This window comes from Echiichthys vipera (assembly GCF_963691815.1).
Source record: "Echiichthys vipera genome assembly, chromosome: 13".
In the NCBI taxonomy this organism is placed as follows: Eukaryota; Metazoa; Chordata; class Actinopteri; order Perciformes; family Trachinidae; genus Echiichthys; species Echiichthys vipera.
This window is the reverse complement of record NC_139838.1, coordinates 16,578,592-16,600,695: the sequence shown is the minus strand read 5'-3', so window position 1 is coordinate 16,600,695 and position 22,104 is coordinate 16,578,592. Positions and strand designations below refer to the sequence as shown.

At 39.8% G+C, this 22,104-nt stretch overlaps 1 protein-coding gene across 1 annotated transcript; it reads left to right on the top strand.

The window, feature by feature from the left end:
• The first annotated feature begins 246 nt into the window (after positions 1 to 246).
• On the top strand, positions 247 to 21,494 carry triqk (triple QxxK/R motif containing). The gene is made up of 4 exons (XM_083925275.1): positions 247 to 387; positions 3,170 to 3,244; positions 12,970 to 13,055; positions 20,308 to 21,494. Exons 2-4 carry the CDS (start codon positions 3,184 to 3,186, stop codon positions 20,413 to 20,415), a joined length of 255 nt encoding a protein of 84 aa, XP_083781401.1. The 5' UTR covers positions 247 to 387; positions 3,170 to 3,183; the 3' UTR covers positions 20,416 to 21,494.
• The last annotated feature ends 610 nt before the right edge of the window (positions 21,495 to 22,104 follow it).

Sequence of the window (22,104 nt, the reverse complement as noted above, 5' to 3'; positions counted from 1 at the left end):
TGTAACTTCAAACTATTAATTTTCATCAACAAAAATGTAACATGCAACATATCAGCATTTGCATCTTGAAAAAAGTGGGAGTATCTCGAGTACGAGTCGTCACGCGCATCTCAATCTCGGTGTTTTTGACTGAACGCCCCGCCCCACGCTCGTGACAAAATACCCGTGTCTCATTGGACAAAAGGGCTGTCTGTCATTGGTGTTGAGGCGAAAACCAGGAACTCGCTGTGGGAGAAGTGGTGTGTTGGCATTCTGGGGACATTTGTATCAAAGTGCAATAAAACTGCCACTTGTGTCGTCCCGCGTGCCCATGAACAGCAGCCAGGGGTTTCGTAATGCAAAAACACCTTTACTGAGCGACATACACTCCCGATAAGCAAGGACAGTGTAAGTATCTCCGTGAATGCAATGAATGAACGCTGCCTGTTGTCAATTCCATCTCCACTTGAATGTTTTATGTTTTGTAGCGTCCAGTCCTTTATTCTTAATCGTCTGCAGAGAGAGAGAGAGAGAGAGAGAAATACAAATGCATGCCTAGATGTTTTTCAGAACCCTAGAGTATCAGAAGATTTTTTTAATACAGTATATGATCAGGGTGCATTAGCTATATTTCCACAACAATTCTTATACAATACAATACTTCTAAATTCCAGAGACAAAACACCAAGCTATGTTATAAAAGTTGCATGTAGCTACACCCAGTTCCCATTGAATTAGTTCCACCTAGATAAAATGCAGGTGAAGACATCTGACCTACTGAATACTAACTTAGTCAAACAAATAAATGTTAGTTTTGTTTTGTTGAAACCGTGTAAGAAACGGTTTGAGGTATTATACAGATGATAATAATAATAATAATAATAATAATAATACGTTTATTTGATATAATAGAACCATTTTAGACAAAGTCACAAAGTGCTTCACATGTGCTTTAACACTTGTTAAAATAAGACCCAAACAGTAAAATGAGCAAGCAAAACACAAATACCAATGGAAATAAAAATTAAAAAGACTTAATCCCCCCCCCCCCCCCCCCCCACACACACACACACAAAATTACATAAGTCTACAGCTGCTTTTTAAAAGCATCAACTGAGGCCACAGAACGGAGGGCGCCACTTCAAAGGCACAGTCACCTTTAGGTTTTAGTCGAGTGTGAGGGTCAACCAGTAATCCCTGGTCAGAAGTCATTGCATGTCTCTCCTTTTAAATAGACTTGTATGGTGCAGTTCACCTTTTCTTAAAGGATTTTTTGCATAACCACTGTACCAGGGACTTAGACTTTCTAACATTTGAGTGGACTTAATGAACTGACAAAGTAGACAGAGCACTGTTTTAACAGCGTTTGAACGATAATTTAGGGGGAATACCTGTGATATGCATATCTGTTACCATGGTTACCATATTATTTGCATAAATACATTATTCACATGGCCTTATAGAGATCAATTATGAGATTGCTTCCTGAACAGATTTCACGATCAGCAGGGGGATTTATTCGTGGTTAAGCTTTTGAAATCGTTCTAAAATCACATTTTCTATCATAAAATCATGTGGTCTGTTCTTCTGTTAATGACTAGAATAATAATATCAATGTTGTTATCTATGAATACAATGTAAAACAATGGACAGGAAAGTGTTATTAATAGTCAGCAGTGAGCAACACTGCCTTTCTGTGTCTTTATATCACACTGTTGCAAATGCTAAATATACAGTTACTCATAGGTAGAAATTTACAAGTGCAATGAGTCAGGTGACTCAAGTGATGACAGAGGCTTTAGATGTGTTGCTTTTGACAATTTAGATATTATATTGGGGTGTTGCTGCACAGTACAACATAGCTTACAAATCTGAGAGCCTACTGTGTCCAACTGTAAACATTACCATTCCCTTTCTTTTGTCCTTTGCTCAAGTCCTTTAATTTGCTGACCCTGATTTCCACTCGCCTGAGAACAATAGCATGTCATCATCCTTCTCCGCCGGCACTAAAAGATTTTGAAATGTAGCTGAAAACAGTGTTTTTAGTATAAGGTAAAATCCAGGTCTCCCGAGGCCGCAGTCTCCCACGAGAAAGCATCAGTCAGCACAGGCAGCCAGCCACGCTCCTTGAACATGCTAATTCAGTCTCTTTCCTCTATTCCCCTGCTGCACCTCTAGACTCTTCGCCACTCCTGTTCTTCTTGGATGCACACAGACACTCTTTTGCTTTCCTATCCAGCTCTCTGTTCTCCCCCGTGCACACCTGCTTATACATTTCTCTCTCTATCATACTTAAACATCCTTTTTTTTCAATAATCATTAGACTGGCAGCATTTGATAGATATCGAGTTTTATTTGTCAAAACATATCGGGCATATCTTTCAAACCTTTCAGCCAGAGAGCCGGTTAGAGGGAGTATCATCACGCACAGCACAGGCCGGCCCCTCGACTCACACTTGCTTTTTCCACTATTTTAAACAAAAGGCTACAATATTGATTGATGCGGTGTGTTGTGAGAGAACCTGTCTGGAATTTAGAGCAGAGTGCTCACTAAGAAACAAGTACATGACACACACACACACACACACACACACACACACACACACACACACACACACACACACACACACACACACACACACACACACACACACACACACACACACACACACAAACAAACACTGAGTTTTAGCACTTTGTAAAGAAGAGTTTACAAATTATACAAGCAAAGTAATTTCTTGTGGCTACTTCTATACAGGTGCATTCTTCAACAATGCACAGCCCTGTATCCTATCATTTATTCCGTTACTTGACTAGTTACACATCAATCGTAATCAGAGAGAGCTCGTGGTGTGAAGGGAAATGGTGTTAGACTAAATGAGATGGATAGGAAGTGTGCATACTGTGAATGTAACACACATGGAACATGGTGTGAAATAATTGAATTATGTCTCACAGATGTATGTGAAAGATAAACCATCTGCCTGATCAAAACTGACTACTCTTCTATATATATGACTGTGGATTAACATGAATCCTTCCTGCAGACTTCACAAGTTATCTCGAGCTACGGTAGCAGGAACGGAGCTACATCTGTATTTGATTAAACTTAATGATCAGGTGTTACATTGGGACCTCGCTGTAAGATTTTCTCACTCAGGAGGTGTTTATTCTACTCTTTTCTTGTCAGACTGAGGAAGGAGAATGGGGAAGAAGGATGCCGGCACAACCAAATTACCAGTTGATCAGTACCGAAAACAGATTGGTGAGTCTTCTCTCATACTAGTGCTGGTTAATCAATTTGTTGATCATCAATAAATCAATCAGCTTTAATTAAATCACGGCTTTGAATGTCATATTTTATGAAGCCATCATCTTAAAAAAAAAATCTTCCATAAGAAAAAAGTGAATCATTATATCAAATGAGTTAGTCTTTTTTTAAGAAAATAAATAAATCAACTTTCTTTAATGAATATTTCAACAGTTTATTCAGCATAAATTAATTTAAAAAACCCTGTCTCAGGCTAAACCAATGATAGGCATAAAATAATAATTAAATAATAGTCATGCCCTTGGGCTTGTAGCAATATTATGCTGCGACAGAAACAATGCTGTGGAGTTATTGCTTCATTTTTTGATCTAGGTAATGAATATACATCATGTTAGTTTATTTGATATTTTTACATTGATTAGAAACATATTTGCTAAGATTGCTTTTCTTTTTTTAAAGACATTCTCTGCGCCCTTTGGGCTAATTAATATAGCATTTTGTATACTAAATGATTAATAGTTTAATTATAAATATAATCGATTTATCAACTGACAATTTCAAAGTTATTTCATGATGCTTTTTGACAGTTAAGATTGGTCTTTGACTTTTGTGTTGTTGTGTCAAACTCATAACTCAGTGCGACATGTGGGCAATTTTACCACAACACAACATTCAAGTAATTGTCACACTCAATAATTCACACATGATACTGTGTTGCAGTTGCAATTTTGTGGTTGTACATCGTATGTAACAATGTTGGCTATGCAGAAATTTAGTATAATCTCTTTGCTTTTCTAATTTATACTGGATTGAAATTAAACTTCATAACTAGACTCACTGGAGTATACAAAGTATACAAGCCGTCCGTGAAGGTACTGACACTTAAGTAATTTCTCTGCATTCTTGTCTGTACTTGCGTTCTGGTAGACTTGTGAAACGTCATCAGTCGCATCCCGAGGACTGTTCCAATTCAATAATCCACATTTTGCCAAGTACGGTCCAAATGTCCGGATCCGACTTACTCCATCCATTTTGTCAAGGATGCATTTGAGGTGACTTGTGTGGACTTCAGACAGCCAGATATCCCAGAATGCATTTCACATTAATGGCCGTTGTGCGTCCCCCCTTCCTCTGGAGTCTGGACTCCCGAGTCGAACTTGCCAAGTCTTAAGTACTAAGCCCACAAGTCCAAACTTGGAATACTTGGTAATGAGAAACTGCTTTTGAGACAAACAGGCAGCATCTAAGGTCCATTACTGACAGAAAGTGAATTCCATGCTTATAAAGCACTGTTTTGTTCAAATTGAATCACTTTAACCGCTCTAATCCTGCATTATTTTGTTTGTCCATCTTTCCCAATGACATCACAAAGGCCCAACTGAAGCAATATGGTCGGAATCAAACAAAAGTTTGGTCCCCTTTAACTTGTCAGCTGTGGTTGCTTGAAGATCACAGCTCATGTCATGTCTTTGACTTTTGTTCTCCTCTTGTGGTGCAATACCAAAAGGTTGCCAGTGGCAAAGTTGGATAATTGTGAGCAGCTATGACTGACACAAACACAAAGGGAAGCTCTGTTCTCCTTATAGGCTTAATGTTTTAACTGCAGATTCCAGGAGTGGCATATTGTGTTTGTCTACATGAAATGGGACTAAGAAATCTTATTAGACGCAAAAGGAGTGAGACTCTTGTTTAAGCCCTGGTAATGGGCTTTATCTCATAGGAACTGCACCTTGCATAGCAGCCGAATTCTGGAGATAATACAAGATTATGCAAGAATTGCGTCGCAACCTAACATTTAACGTCCTGACCCAAGAGACACTCTGCAACAATGGTTGGCTGATCTCATTTCAGAATCACATCATATCCAATTTACCATCTTCTTTTAAAGATACGGGCGATTTTCTTTGATCAGTTTTCCAAATAACATTAATCGGATAATTCTGACAACCTTAGCCCTGCACACAAATAAGCATATGAGAGGTTTTTAAAAGCTTTGAAGTTGTTTTCCAGACTAGAAGAAGTGGAAAATGTCAGTAATGCATGGCTTTATTTAGTTCTCTGACTAGTGAATCATTTGTGTTGTCTGTCGTTTATTGCTTTTGAGGAATTTCTCTATTTGTAAGAGGGATTAATGTTGACAAAAGCCTACTACAGGTTGGATGGAGATAGATTTTCTGTCTTAAAACACGTCACACTCCTTCCTTCTATAGATGTTACCTTCTTGTTTTCTTTTTTTTATCAATTAAAATGTTGACACACCCCTTTAAGATTGTGTCAACTGTGGCATTGTTCTGGTCCCCTTCCTCCCAGTGGACGATTGTTTGTTGGCCCCTGGTGGTTCACATCCTCTGATTATTCCAGGTTTTATATTTCCTTGTGTTACTTTTGTGTTAACAGGGCTCATGAGATGGTCTGTTAAGCTGAATGATTTCCACTGATGCATGTTTTATTTTTTGCACCTTTTTGTAACAGATGGCCTTGTTTTCTTAGCTTTTTCCTTTTCATGTTTAGTCTCTAAAATGAAAAAGGTTATCGTCATTCTGACAGTAATAGCAATATTTGTCAGTCTCAGGGATGTGATGATAGCCTGTTGAAAAATGTTCTGTCTTGTTTACTCTACCATGTTATAAAGGCTTGGGTCTTATAAAGCAGAGTGATGGTTGTATATGTTTTCAAAGTGAGACGGAATAATAAGGTTATTAAGCCAACAGATATCCCTAAACTATCTGCTATTGTGTAAAACCCGGCAGGTTCAACAACATGAGAGACAGACATAACATAACAAGCTCATCTCCCACTGTCACATCCCCTCCCAGGGACGCAGAAAATCTATTTTTTTCCTTTTGTTTTTTTCTTCCCATGTAGTATTATGTTTCTCAGCACATCTCGTCAATTCAAAAATATGTAACACAGGTGTCAGATACACTTTGGGCCCCTCTCTAGAAGAAGAAGAAGAATTCCTTTATTAGTCCCTCAATGGGGAAATTCAATTTTTCTTCACTCTATTATTGTTATTCATGTTACACACACACAGGCCCGAAATACACACACATGCACAGACACGACCTATATACATGCAATTAATGGAGAGATGTTGGAGTGAGGGGGCTGCCAGTGACCAGCGCCCCGAGCAGTTGGGGGTTCGGTGCCTTGCCTAACAGCACCTCTGCTTGACTTTATTTATAGTTTAAAAGCCAATAATTTCCAATTTGCCATACTTAAACTCGTGGACGTCTTTGTGTAGAACTTTTTTGTTCAACAGCCAGCAGCCATCATTACTTGAACAGAGTGACCACTTCCGTGTAAGAACATTTTAGCTTTACCTCTACTGAGGGCATCTTGGCACAGTCAGTTACTTTACTTAATAATGGTATTTAAAAGAATGAAAACAGTGGTCCCTTGATGGCCATTGAACATGACAAAAGCCACCAGTCCACGCTCCATTCATGGTCCACACAGGGACTCGAGCCGGTGACCCTCCGGTTCCCAGCCAAGTCACCTATGGTCTGAGCTACTGCCGCCACTCTTCCTTCGCCTCCTTCCAACACCTCATTTTCGACCAATTTTCTTTTTTTTTTTAAAGAATGGATTATTCAGTGGTAGTCCAGGCTGGTCATCTCTGCTGGAGTGCTTTTGTCATGTTCAATGGCCATCAAGGGGCCACTGTTTTCATTCTTTTAAATACCATTATTAAGTAAAGTAACTGACTGTGCCAAGATGCCCTCAGTAGAGGTAAAGCTAAAATGTTCTTACACGGAAGTGGTCACTCTGTTCAAGTAATGATGGCTGCTGGCTGTTGAACAAAAAAGTTCTACACAAGACATCCACGAGTTTAAGTATGGCAAATTGGAAATTATTGGCTTTTAAACTATAAATAAAGAACATGTACTTCTTGAAATTAAATGAGAGAAATTGATACGTAGTCAAACTATTGCAGTCACATTTGTAGGTAGGCTACCATACATCATCAATTCAATTCAATTCAATTTTATTTATAGTGCCAAATCATAACAAAAGTTATCACAGGACACTTTACAAACTAGATAAAGACCACACTCTATGACTTATGATTTACATAGACCCAACAATTCCCCCGTAGAGTATGGTGGCAACGAAAACCTTCCCTATAACAGGCAGGAACGTCAGACAGACCCAGCTCTGTGGAGGACGGCCATCTGTCCTGACCGGTTGTGGTGGAAGAAAAGGAGAGAGAAAGAGAGAAAAGAAGGACAGATGGACAGAGAGAGACAAAGACCGACTCAAAGACAGAGACAGACACACTTCCAGTAACTATAATAATATCTATAGTAATGTGAATATGACTTATATGTTATGGCAGTTAATACAGCAGAATAGTAGAAACAAGCACAGCTAAGCTTATAGATTATAATAGTAGCAGGAAGCGTCATGCAGGACCACGGCAGCAGGCACCACCACGATCAGCAGAGACCTGCGAGACGACAAAGCACAAACAACTCGGGGGGGAAGAAGTTGAATTAGTAACATGCATTGATGAGACATGAATGATACAGACAGAGAGGAGAGAAGCATCATTTAGCAGAACAAAATCAGCTTGAAAATAACAACATTGCTAAGGGCTCGTAAGTCCTAGCTGTAAGCTTTATGAAAGAGGAAAGTTTTAAGTTTACTCTTAAATATGGGGACAGTGTCTGCCTCCCGAATAACACTTGGGAGTTGGTTCCACAAGAGAGGAGCTTGGTAGCTGAAGGCTCTGCCTCCCATTCTACTTTTGGAGACTCTAGGAACGACAAGTAGCCCTGCACTCTCAGAGTGCAGCGATCTAGTCGGGTGATACGGTACTATGAGCTCTTTAAGATACGACGGAGCCTGACCAATAAGAGCTTTGTAGGTAAGGAGAAGGATTTTAAATTAGATCAGATTAGATTTTACAGGTAGCCAGTGCAAAGAAGCTAATACAGGAGAAATATGTTCTCTTCGATTTGTTTTAGTTAGTACACAAGCTGCAGCATTTTGGACCAACTGGAGACTGATAATAAGGAGTTGCATTAGTCCAGCCTAGAAGTAACAAATACATGGACTAGTTTTTCTGCATCTTTCTGAGACACAATGTTCCTAATTTTCGCAATATTACGCAGGTGAAAATATGCATTCCTTGTCGTTAGTTTTATGTGAGAATCGAAGGACATATCCTGATCAAAAATAACACCCAGATTCCTTACTGTGGTGCTGGAAGACAACACAACATCATCCAGAGTAACAATGTCTTTAGCTATTGAGTTACAATGATTTCAGTCTTATCTGAGTTTAACATCAGAAAATTGCAGGTCATCCAGCTTTTTATTCCCTTAATGCACATTTGAAGTTTATCTAACTGATCGGTTTCTTCTGGTTTGATCGACAAATATAATTGTGTATCATCAGCATAACAATGAAAGTTTATGGAGGGCTTCCTTATAATAGTTCCTAAGGGAAGCATATATAAGGTGAAAAGAATCGGTCCGAAGACAGAACCCTATGGAACTCCTCGACTAACTTTAGTGTGAATGGAGGATTTTTCATTAACATGTACAAACTGAGAACTTTCTGATAAAACCAGCTCAGTGCGGTTCCTTTGCGGTAACCTAGTTAGAATAGAGTCTAGGAGACAAGTAGAGGGCTTTGATGCTGAAATAGTAGATGGTAATTTGTTAAGGTCGACTGTAGAAAAGCAATCCAAGAACATATAAGGTGGTACAGTTGGTACCTCGGTTCCTGGGTTTGAAGAAAAATAGGTGCCAAGTGAGTTGATTTTGTCTCTAATAGTTATAATCTTATCATTAAAGAAGGTCATGAAGTCGTTACTACGGAGGGTTATAAGAATACATGGCTCAGTAGGGCTGTGGCTCTCTGTCAGCCTGGCTACAGTGCTCAAAAGAAAACTAGGGGAACTGAGGGGAACTCAACTTTGGCTGTCAGAGACAATGTGCCTCGTGTTAATGATCTAGATTATTAACTATCAGCGTTAATGAATATATTTGACATAATTTGCACTCAAATGTCATGCATTTTGTTCTAATGTTGCTTTAAAATCATTTTAAAAAAGAGCATCTGTTAGCTACAAATGGCAACGCTAGATTAGAAACAAAAACACATTGGCCTAGAAAATAGAAGTAACTTTTTTGTTTTTAATGTTTAACTAAATTGCGCTCAATGTTGACCATTTTCTGTGAATGTTTTCTTATTTCCAGACTAGTGGACCAGTCTAAGTTTAAAACCACTGTTTAAATGTTACTTTAAAGTGTTCCGCTTTTGTTGTTTTTTTACTACTGATGTTTCTATTTATTCACATAAACTGTGACACTCTTAGATGTCTACCCCTCTTCTAGCTTCACTTAAATGGCCAATTTGTATGACACACAAATCACATACCTGTCCCCCCTCCTTCTGTTGAGCATTCAATCACTTGGCTAATTTTACCTAACACCCCTTACCTTTCTCGTTATGCTAAGCAGAACAATAGCTCCAGATAAAAATAATTTCTCCTCAGCCTTAATCAGACACAATTTACAAGTAAATGAATGACAAATAAGCCAGTAAAAACCATGAAACACACATCTAAGGGAATGTACAGTAATTGGTGTGTTGGGCAGAGGGCCACTTTCATTTTTCTCTTCTCCTCTTGACATGAAATCATTGATGACTTCAATGAAAGGCACACTCAGGAAGGCCTCTCAGCAGGCACTCTAGGCTGCCTTACATGGACTAATGTTCTTCTGAGACACGACATTGGAGGACAGTGATGCCTTTTTCAGTGTGACAGGCAAAAGTAGGGAGGGATGGTAGGACGGTGTGTAGCCCAGCGCAGGTAGATAATTGGTGACAGAAAGTACCAACAGAGCTGGTGCAGCGACGGGAACAGCAGTCACAAATAGGAGTGCTCGTAAACCCAATGCAATATCATCAGGACTGCGGGTCTGTGTGTGCGCACGCTCCAGACCCATGCAAACAAACCACAAGAGAGAGGCAACATGAAGCTTTAAGAAGTACACCACTGTAATACAACAACATTACAATACCTTACACAGCCTGATGTAATTCTCCTCCATATCAACTATTCATACGTGGTGTAATTATTCTGATTTTGCTCCAATTAAGTATTGATTCTTGCCAGATGGTTATGGCTGTTTTGAGTTGTGATGAATTTTTTGCATATAAATGTAATTTCTCCATGTAGAATAATTGTTGCCCCCCAAATGAGAAGAAAAGTTAGAAGATTACAAATGCTGAACAAAATCCTGCCTTTGAAATTTAGACCTCAGCTACCTTAAGTTCTGATATTGTTCTGTCTTTGAGTATTGTTGGGCACTTTGCTGCAGAAACTGTACCCTGAAGACACAGATATCCAGACAAAGCAAAGAAATATTAAAACAGAAAGTACAGATCAATTTTAAATTGAAGTCTACAACTATAGGAGGGTACATCACAGATTTCTAAAATTTAACTTAACTAGACTCATCACCACTCTATGCCGTTTCCCAGATATCCTAGATATAAAAAGATCGTACAGTATTTTGCAAGGAAATGTTTTTTGATTTCTAAAAGATTAAGGCCCAGTCACACAGGCATATAATATGGTTCAACCAGGGTATTATTTCACACAGAGGTGAAGGAAATCTCTCCAATTCTTTGACTCTAAAAATTTGCAAATTTAATTAAAGTTTATGCAGTTAACTGTCTGTTAACTGCCAGTTAGCAAGCTTGGAGAGCTTTTTCTCTCTTTTACTAACTCTATTGAATGACAGTATGTACAATCTTGGGAACAAAATGGGAGTAAATCCGCCACCAGTACAGCTGTTGTGATAGCATGTTTTTGTCTGGCTAACGTGTTAGACAACAGTTTACAAACTAGCCCTGCTAGTAGTCCCTATTCCACTAAGCCTCCAGAAATATATATTTTCCAAGGGAAACGGATGAATTTCCCTTTTTCCTTTTTTTGTAGCAGCTATGAGAGGCAGATTAAGCTTCAACAATTCTCTGCATGTAGAATTCACCATATTTTTCTGACTTTCTGTAGATTTCCTTTTGATATGGGACTTGAGACATTTTATATAGCTACCTGTAGTCTTACATTATCACAACCAGCCATTTGCAGTCTGAAAATCCCTGCACGATTTCTGTAAATGGTGAGCAACCTGAGGTGCCCTCCAATCAAATTTCCCCCTCTCCACTTTTTGACAAGTGGAGGAGACATCCAGTGGCCCTCCTAATGAATTCCCACTAGCTCACTGTCTGCTTCTGGCAACATGCTCCCCATTTCTATTAACCCTCCACTGAGTCAGAGGAAGGTGGAGAAGGAGACCGGGAGCAGGATGGACGGAGAAAGAGAGAAAAGAATTGAGTGCAAGATCTTTGAAAAAGAAATTCAAAAGAGAAAGTGTGTGTTGTGAGATTGAGCAACCGCTGCTCATTAAGAGACATGATACTCAGTAATACGCAGCTCTGTCCATTTGTTTTCAGAATGCACGCACCTCCTAACTAGCTAATTTTCCCTCCTTTCTCTCCAACATCCTTTCCAGATGGATGGATGCTTTCTTTCCTCTCCTTCCTCCATCTCTTGTTCCCTCTTTCGATGTAAATTAGTCTTAATTGGCTGGGAGTAAAAACTCCAAGTGGCATCTGAATGTCACATCACCAACTGAGAAAACCTTGAAGCTGACCCGGAGGCTTGGTCTCTGTCTCACACGCTCACATATTCCTCTATTGTACCTCTATATTTGTGAGGACCATCCATTAATTCCTCAGCTAATAACTTGAATGTCAACCATCTGAACGTCATGCCTAACCTCAACCTAACATGATTCAAAATTTAACCCTGAAATACATTTTCCAAAATAACATCTTTAAGGATTTGCTAATCAATCCTAGATTATAAATTTGTTCTCACAAAGATAGATGACCTGGAACACACACACACATGCACACACACACGCACACGCACACAAACACAGACACACACTGTTCAGCAAGCTGTTGCCTTTCCACCCTATTGTTAGCAAAGTTCCTTTTCCTGCAGTGTGTCGTTTCTGATTTGACCAAGACAGCCGGCTCTGCCTCATGTGAAGTACACACACACACACACACACAGACACACACACAGACACACACACAGACACACACACACACACACACACACACACACACACACACACACACACACACACACACACACACACACACACACACACACACACACACACACACACACACACACACACACACGCACACACACACACATGCTTTGCCAGTTTGCCCACAAGTCTCACCCTTGAAAGTTGAGCACGTCAAGTCAAGCACAGTTGAACTGTGAACTGTGAACTTTGTATTTCAGATGCATTGCAGTTGGGCAAAGCCAATTAAAACAGAACTTACTAGAATAGTTTGACAGTTTGTTTGTTTTCTTGCAGAGAGTTAGATCAATACGGCTCTCATATCTGTTAAATATGCATCTGCAGCCAGGAGATGCTTAGCTTAGCATCACATAAATAATGGAACCAGGGGGAAACGGCTAGGCTGGCTTGGTCTAACAATAACAAATCTGCCTATTAGCTCCAATAAAGCTCACCTAAATAACTTTAAATTTCTTTTGTTTAATCTTTACGAAAATGTAAAAGTGTAAAAATGGCAACTTGTGGTTTCCTAGAGTCTACTTGCCTGGACACAACTTTTGATTTTTGTCCATCTTGTTTTCTCTCTTTCAGGTAAACAGGACTACAAAAAGACAAAGTCAGCCTTAAAGGCCACACGGCTGAAAGCTGAAGCAAAGAAGTATTCCTCTGGATTCAAGGTGAGACTGGCCTCGACTGTTTCTACATGTTTTCCAGTAATTCTGCTTTCCTGTCTGTCTTGGACCATCTGTGATTCTGCTTGTCTGTCTGTTAACCATCTTCTTTCCATTTGTGTGTCTGCCTGTTTGAGAGCGTGTCTCACTGGATCACATTTCATATTCCAGAGTCTTAACTCTCTTACAACCTACGTTATGTCTTTTGGGAATGTAACAATATATATATCCACCTGAAATGATGTGATGTGGGCCCCCTGCCTATCCTGAAGATTCGTACAACTGTCGTTTGGAAAAGGATGGAATTGGAGAGTCCTCCATTGATTCATATTCAAGGGTTTGCTTATTCTTTAAATGGCGAAGAAGCAATGGAGGAGGAGGACAGACAGTAAGAGAGAAGTGGGAAGTATAATGAGCAGAGTAGAAAAGAAAAGGGAATAAGAAAGTGAAAAGATCGAGTTGGGTAATGTTAAAAAAATAAAGGGAGGTGAGGATAGATAAGTGTGTCCCTCTCTGTTGCTTTGTCACATTGCAGCAATTAGGTGCTATTTTGCCGGCAAATATATACGACTGCATGTTTATCAGGGCGGCGAACGTGGCACCGTTGTTGCTTTTGCTCATTCATTTGGCCTACCAATAAACAGTTCTACTATTATCAAGATCTTCCCATAAAGAGTCAGCCCATGCCAATAAAATAGCTTGTGAATCTACCATCACATGCTTTTAAATCCTCTTTGAAATTGCAGATACCATTACATGAAAATTGTAAGAAAACATAATTCAGGAATGTTTTCTTTTTTTTCTTTTACATGTTTATTTCCCTACAAATTGGTTGTGTTAGTACATCAAAAGCCAAAAGGCTTCACTTCCTCATTTAGCCTCAGTTGGCACGTAGTACACAGAGATGAACAAATCATAGTGAGGATTAAACACTGGGTAAAATGGTCAGGTTTTAAAATATGCATCTCTTATTAACGCAAGGCCTCATTAAGCACGTCTTTAATCCAATTAGATTAGTCCATATCTTGAAATATTGATATGGCTTATGAATAATTCAGGTTTTTCACACCCAAGACGAGGGGAATTTTCAGAGGTCGGATTAAAAATACCTCTGGGACGAGGATATTAAACTGAGTTAGACCCTTTGGCCCTGAAATTCAGCCCAAATGTAATGGATCTTTGGTCACGCTTGCTTTCCCGTCGAGTCCTTTTAGTGTTCTATAAAGTTGTGATTTTTACACAGCCCCCCCCCCCCCCCCCCCCTTATCTCTCTGTCCTTTGGTTGACAGCAATGATTTGGTGCCAGTTTGTAGGCATGTATGTTACTGCTCCTCTCCTCTCCTTTCCTCTCCTCTCCTCTCCTCTCATCTCCTCTCCTCTCCTCTCCTCTTTATTTTACCATGTCCCTGGTTGAAATACTGGTCTCAGATGCAGCTGGCATCTCAGAAGGACCAGCAGACATGTGGGCACAGAGAATCTAGCAGCTGCCAGGGCAGGCTGTCTTGGGGCTGTCCTAGTAGCAGGGCAGTCTGGGTAAGTTGGCAGAGAAAAAAAAGATGGAGAGACTGAGGGAGAGAAAGTGAAAGAGCGAGAATGTCTGTCACCACAGCAGCGATCCGTTGTCAGGCTGCACACAACGTTGACCTTAGAAGTGGCGGAAACCAGCCACTTGCTGTGGCTGCGTGTGTTTAGTCACACGTTCAGTCACGATGTGTATACAGAGGGAGATTGTTACTGCCTGAATGCAAGTGTGGATGTATTTCCTGTCCTGCACCTTTTAGACTCTGGATGACATGGGGTCACAACAGTAGAATTGAAGGAAGTTTCCGGCAGCCTCCCCTCTCTTTGACCAGAGAGGAAGAAGCATCTTCGAAGTAGCTTCAGTACTCTACTGTAGCTTTCAGCACAGGAAACAAGCCTGCTGCTTTGTCTAATTGGCACACTTTCCTTCTGTTCAGTCCTGCACTATTTTCCCTCCGTCTTATTTAGCCGCTAGAAAGTTGGGAAAAATGGCTTATGGAAAAGAGGATGGATGAACTGGGTATCTTTCAGCTGTTATTTATGAATGCATGTAAGACTATGGCCTCTTTCACACAGAGATTCATCCAAAGCGCTGTAATGAAGGTCCGCCATTATGCAGGTCTGTCGTAATGAAGGTCCGCCATTGCGGCAGCTTTGTTTATTAACACAGAACCAAGCAAAGGCAAAATTATGCAGCCCCAGTGTGTGATTTGATATAGCAGCTGGTATTCCAGAAGCAAAATAGGCTTTGGTGTCTAGTGTGTATGTGAGCCAACACCTTTAATAACTCAACCCTGAACATCATACAGTAGAGTAGAATAGTGGCAGTAGAGGCGGACCCATTCTGCCTTTGTGCTGTATACTCATTCATTCATTCATCTTCAACCGCTTGTCCCTGTCGGGGTCGGGCGGGGTACACCCTGGAGAGGACGCCAGTCTATCGCAGGGCACATAGAGACGTACAGAGACAGACAACCATTCACACCTACGGGCAATTTTAGAGTCATCAATGAACCTAACACGTGCTTCTGGATTGTGGGAGGAAACCAGAGAAACCAGAAACCCGCGCAGACACGGGGTGAACACCACACAGAAAGGCCCCAGTCGGGATGCGAACCTGGAGTCTTCTCGCTGTGAGGCGACAGTGCTAACCACTACTCAACCGTGTAGCTCTTTATACTGCATACTGAAGATGTAATTCTTTTCTTTTTTGTTGTTGCATATTTTAGTTTTGATTCCACCCAGTTTCTTCAATTTAGTTTTTCGTACTGTAGCAATAATGAACAGCGGATGTCTGAATTGGCTTCGGCCACGACTCTAAGCGTTTTTTCATTAAATAATGAACAGAAGAAAGCACTCAAGTCTTTCATTTGCAAGAAAGATGTATTTGCTGTTTTACCGACCGAAGACAGCAGAAGTTAAATTTACCAGTTAGCCCCATTGGTCCCTAAACAAATTGGGCTTAGGGAAAAGTAGATATGTCACTCATTGCTCTGATTGGTCAAAGTCAGTGGTAGGGCTATGCAATTGGGTATTTTTTGGTGCTTTGAAATGCATGCGTTGGTGCCTCCCATTGAGTTGGGAAGGTCATTCCCACACCCTACGTCTGGATAGATGTGGGTCTGGATTTCTCGGCTAGTAACTCTGATGAACAGCCAAGTGAGAACTATAAACTGTGAGGGATGCTATGCTGAAAACTGCCAAACCGAAGCAGACTGGATCTGTTATCAGTGCTGGCCATTGGGTTTATGAGGCTCATTCCCACGTTCAAACTGGTTAGGAGCATAGACAGATAGCACATGGGAATTTGTAAGTTTTAAGACCTTTTATACCATTTAATTTACAGTAAGCTTTATGAAAAGACTCAATTAGTGATTGTGATGATAAGACTTTTTCTGAAGAAGATGAAGATGTTTTTTGTACGTGTCCTTAAAGCATGTAGAAAAGGCAGGGTCATATGAGAAAAGGCTTTTAGCGACAGTAAAAGGCACACTTGTTTCACTTAAGATAATCAGCAGGCAAATGCTGAAGTAGGTTTTGGCATGTAGCCCTTTTTGTCACATTTCTTCACATTGTAGTAGTCCTTTCATAGCTTATATTTTACAAAAGATTACTACTGAAACAATTAGTCATCCATTTGATTAATTAAATGAAAGGAATTGATATCAAGTTATTATTTCAAGTACATTTTTTGACCAATGGTAAGATGAAACAAGCATTTTTCACTATTTTCTGACATGTAAGTGATGATTTATCTTGGGGAAAAAAATCAATAGCTAAATAAATTGATTTTTAAAATAATCCTGCAGCCCTGGAAGGATGTTAAATGGGTGAGTGTTAAAGGGTTGCAACAATACACGGTTTTAATGGTTTGACGTGATTTGCTTATCTAAATTTTTGAAAAAATGTTAGTGTTTTCAAATACAGTAAAGCATTTGTTCAACCAAAAATGCAACTGTGTACCGTGAAATTGTTATATCAACGATTATTGTTCCTTGAAAATATGTATACATCAGTATGAAGATACAATGCGGTTCCTGGACTCAAGTATTAAGGTGTTAAGTAACTTTTTACAGTCATCAAGCCACTAAATAATAATAAAAAAAAGATCAGCATTGTTTATTGAACAAGTAGAACCCAGTGGCTGGTTATTTGTCATTGTGGCTTTTTTAGATGAGACTTGCTTACCCACTGCAGCCCAAATGCAACAACAACAGTTGTTTGTAGTTATCTGCCACCCACATACAGCCACAACACAGTGAATCTCTCTTCCTTAGCACGTAGGCACATATAGACACATGATGATGTACACACACACACACACACACACACACACACACACACACACACACACACAGACACACACACACACACACACACACACACACACACACACACACACACACACACACACACACACAAACACAAACAAACAAAAGCAGAAGGAGAATATAAGGCAGACCATATGAGGGGATGTCTGCTGAGCTGTGGCTTGTCGCCAGGGTGACAGGGACCCAGCATGGCGAGTGCGCTGCAGCTGCCGCCGGTGCTCAGAAAGCCACATGATGATAAAGATGATGATGCTTGGGCTCCATCCAGGGGTCTCTCCATCAGAATGTGGGCAGAGAGGCTGTGTGTTTGTGTCTGAGTATCTGTGGATGTGTGAGTGGGGCGCACATAAATGTGTTTTTGAGACAAGGCAAGAGTCAACACAGTGGGCCGCTCTCCTCAAAAACAATGATCTCAATCAAGTGCAGGTGGTTCCTACAACTCAAGTGTTTTCACCAAAAGCTTGTTTTCATAGACGAGTCACTGTAACCAGCTGTTCTCTTTCTCTCTGAAAACCTGAAGCAGGGAAAGGAAGATATAAAATACAATAAAACTGGATGATGATTTTGTGCTTCCTTTTTTGTTTCAGCCACAATTCAGCAGAACGCTTGCCTGCGTCAGAAGTCCGACATTTTCTTCGCGATATTGTCCGTAGAATTACAAACGCTCCTCTTTGTCATGTTTCAAAAAGCTGTTAGAGAACACAAGGAAAAAGTAGAAAAACAATCAAGCCTCTGTGATTTGATAACAGTTCTCTTTTCTCCGCGGCCTAGGCAAAATAGAAAAGTAAATCAAGCAGTGGGAGCCTGGCGGTTAATATATGAAACTAAAGTGCATGAAATTTAAAAGTTTTCCAATTAAGCGAGGACTTAAAGCTGTTTGGAGGCTGCCGGGATGTAGATAAATGTGGGCTGAGGCTAATGAAGACCAATGCTGCTGATGACTAGGCACTACAACATGTGTACAGATAGCTGTGGATGCCGTGACGCCTTTTAATTGTCACCCCCCTCCACCACCACTCTCTCCCCCCTTTGTCAGACTGGAGGAATTATTATTAGCCCCACCAACACCACCACCTCTCGTTTGTGCTGAGCCTTATCTCTCACTTGTTTTCTATCTCGTTCTCACTCTTGTTTTTCAGTCTGTCATTCCTCTCTGCAGTTTGGCCAGTGGGTTGAATTTGCAGACCTCTCTCTGTGTGCACAAGGCAATTACTGAATGTATTATATGTGTGTATTTATGCTTTGCTGGCATCGGCTTTATTTGCTGCTTTTGTTGGTGATTTTGCTTCACTGTAACCTTGTGTCACATCAGCCTGTCACTCATGAATATATGACCTAATGGGACTTTACAGATTTAGTTCTTCATAGTCCAGGTAGATTTTTAGATAGGTAGTGTCTTAAAAAAATCTATAAATACAAGAATAAGATTATAGATATATGCGAAAATTAGAATCAATTGTTATCAGTGTTTGTGTGTTTTTACAATAATGTGTTTTGCCATGGCACCTTTGCTGTTGTGGCCCAGTTTGCATGTAAAATGTTCAAAATCAAATATTTCTTTAAAAAAAACAAAAACAAAACCTCAATCAGACTGTACTCTGCATCCTTTTAAAGCTCTCTAAGCCCTCCAAGCTCTCCAGTGTTGATTAGAAAGTTTGCTGCTAATGAGTTCTCTTGATAAAGAATAACTGGCATTGTTCAATACTCTGAGTGGCCCTAATGAAACTCCAGCTGATGAAGACTGTAATCGTGTGAGCGCCACATAATGAACGAGCGCTCCAAATTCTCATTTTCAAGTTGAATGCCACTCCTCTGGAAAGCCTCAATTAGTCTGACAATTAACCAATAGAAAATCTGAAAAAAAAGAAAAAAAAGAATTAGGCCATTTTGTTGAAGAAAGTTCAACTTCTCTGTAAAACTGGCAAGAGAACAGTGGGGACTGATTGCAGATATATTATAATACTGTGGTCATTCAGTGCTTGGTTTCTGAAATGTGATGCTGTACATTTTTTCCCAGGATTCAGCTTCAGTTTTACTTCACAATATATTTCCACTTAATCTCTTTGCATGTAGAAAGACCTGTAACAAATCAATGATTCATAATTTATTCAGGGTTTGTACTGAGGAAAATATTACAAGACATCACATGCCACTAAATAGTCTTTAAATACATAAATAAATAAAGTATCCTAAAGCTGGCAGCCAAACTTAGGGGAGGGGAGCTTCTGTATCTTTCTACTTCACCATATTTAACAATTTAATTTGATGTAAAAAAAATACAATACAACATTTATGAAATTGTAAATAACATTGTAAATTTGAAATCTGCTGTGAGAAATCATTCACCGCTGTAAACAAAGCTATCAAAGAATGATCTTGTGTGGATAGAAGTGCTGTAAAAGCACTAGACTTAAGCCCTATTCCTACAATGCAAGTATTACCAGGGGACTTTGTGTAATTTACTTGAGTAGTGTGATCAGAAACACAGAAATACATGGGGAAATAGGATCCAGTTTGAAAAATAAAGAAATTCCCCTTTAAAACACACTTTCACTTTAATGGCTGAAATAAAAGTGCAATGATTGTCAGTCCTATAATTACATTTGTCTTTAAAAGCACACTTTCAAATTACACTTTAAATATTTGATATTTAGTTTGGGCTTTTCAAAGCAAACTAATGAACAATATATTCGTACACACAGAGTCAGACCTGTAGAATTTTGATGAGCGAATTCAGATGAAAAGAGGAACTTGGGGATTTGGCAAATATAGACATAACCCAGCTAATAGATGAGCGCAATAATGACACATTCAAAGTATAGCTGCTTTTGCGTAAAGATAGACAAAAGATTAGGCAGATAGCTATATAAATAAAAAACTTAAATCTTTCTCTCTTTCCTTCTTAGGATGCATTCCTGGTCATCGCGGCAATCCTGTTCTTTGTCCTCTGTGTCTACGCCTTCTTTTACCTCAACCTGAGTACTGAGATTAACCTGGATGTGGATGTGGATTAATTGAAGATGGACAGGGTGGCGACAACATCTTGTCATCATACACAAAGATGGGACACAGTCTGTCAGCGTTTTTTACACAAGTTTGGTGACACAATGACAACGAACTGCTTCTTGAGCAGAAATGGGACAATGCATAAAATAACTCATGCCACTTAAAAAAAAAGCATTGTTTTAGACATTCAGTTTCTTCTTTCCCTTTATTTTCTGCACAGGAGCACATCAACTGTTATCATTACTGTACTGTGTACGAGTTCTACACCCATAAATGTTTCTTTCCCCGAGCCTAGATCTGAAAGCTTTGATTCCCTTTTCCCTGAACATCTCAGTGACCACTCTTCTCGTGGCACTTGTACAACATTCCGCTGCAAAATCTACATACAGCAAAGTAAATGAGCCCCTTCTTACACAAGTCTTCCAAACTATGATCAAAACCAAGCCTCTGTTAATCACATTCTGCGGAGTCACGTCCCACTGTTTTTCTCCACTAATAGGAAAATGTAAATCTCCCGCTGAACCTCTCGTCACATCGAGACAAACACTTGCCTCACATTCCAGTGCACAGAACTCTCCTCCTGGATATCTGGAGATCACAAAGTGTGAGATTAGAATCCGCAAAGCCTTCATCCTGATTGAATGTGTGTTCAGAATACAGAACAACACATTGTACCTGCCAAACATACATACAGCGCAGAGACCAACATCCACCGGATTAGCATTACAAATATGACCGCGTTCTTTCATTTGAATGGAAATTACAGAGATGCGTGATGACTGAACGGAGGTGAGCCTGAATGTCTCTCATATGGAACACCTTGACAATTTTCCCTCTTGTCAAATGTATGTATTTTTGTCCCCTTAAGGATGTGATGTGTCTCTATATGAATATGAGGGTTTGTCAAAAGCCTATTTATCCTGACTCTTTGTGCGTGAGTACTGCAAGGTGACCTTCTATTAACCATTTTAGTCCAAGTGCTTCCACTGTATTCTTTGTTAGCAAAGGAGTGTAGAGTGAGGGGCCTTTATTTAATTCTTTTTCTTTGTTTGAATTAGCACAATTTTATCACGTTTTTATCACTTTCTATTCCATGTTTTTCTCAGCATGCCAACTCTAACAATCAATAGCAATACTGTTCTCTAAAAGGCAATTGATGCATTGTTTTGAATATGACTCTTTTATATTAATGTAACGCATAAAAGGCCGATACCAAATACACAAGAGGCCTTGTGACTCATTCCATTCCTGAAAACAAGTCTTCTGTCTGTGCCTGACTGTGTTCTGTGGCTGAGATGAAATGTGAGACATATTTTGAGCTTTCAGTTTCAGCCCTTTTTTCCCCCTCTTTTCTCCCATGACCTCCCGACCTCTAGTAAAAGACTACATGTCCAAGAAACCATTATGATAAGCATGCACCCCTACCCTCACCAAGTGGCTTTTATCTGGCCTTGGTACATTCAGACTCCCTCCTCCATCGCTATGAGTCACTCACATGTGTAACAATAGATAGTCCTAGACCTAACAGACCTTCATATGTGACACCTGTTATCTCAAAGGTCACCAGTACCAACTACAACAGCTATGACAGCAGCACAATGGCAAGGATCTTGCACTGCAACCTATTTATTTAGACCCACGTTTGGCAGAATGAGATGCAAGCTTTTTTTCACAATAGGTATTGAATTGGTTTCTAT

Bases quoted from the DNA above. Each gene is read 5' to 3' on its own strand.
- triqk (XM_083925275.1), top strand. From the start codon at position 3,184: ATGGGGAAGAAGGATGCCGGCACAACCAAATTACCAGTTGATCAGTAC. The intron at 3,245-12,969 runs GTGAGTCTTCTC...TCTCTCTTTCAG, and splicing joins TCAGTACCGAAAACAGATTG to GTAAACAGGACTACAAAAAG. The intron at 13,056-20,307 runs GTGAGACTGGCC...TTTCCTTCTTAG, and splicing joins AGTATTCCTCTGGATTCAAG to GATGCATTCCTGGTCATCGC.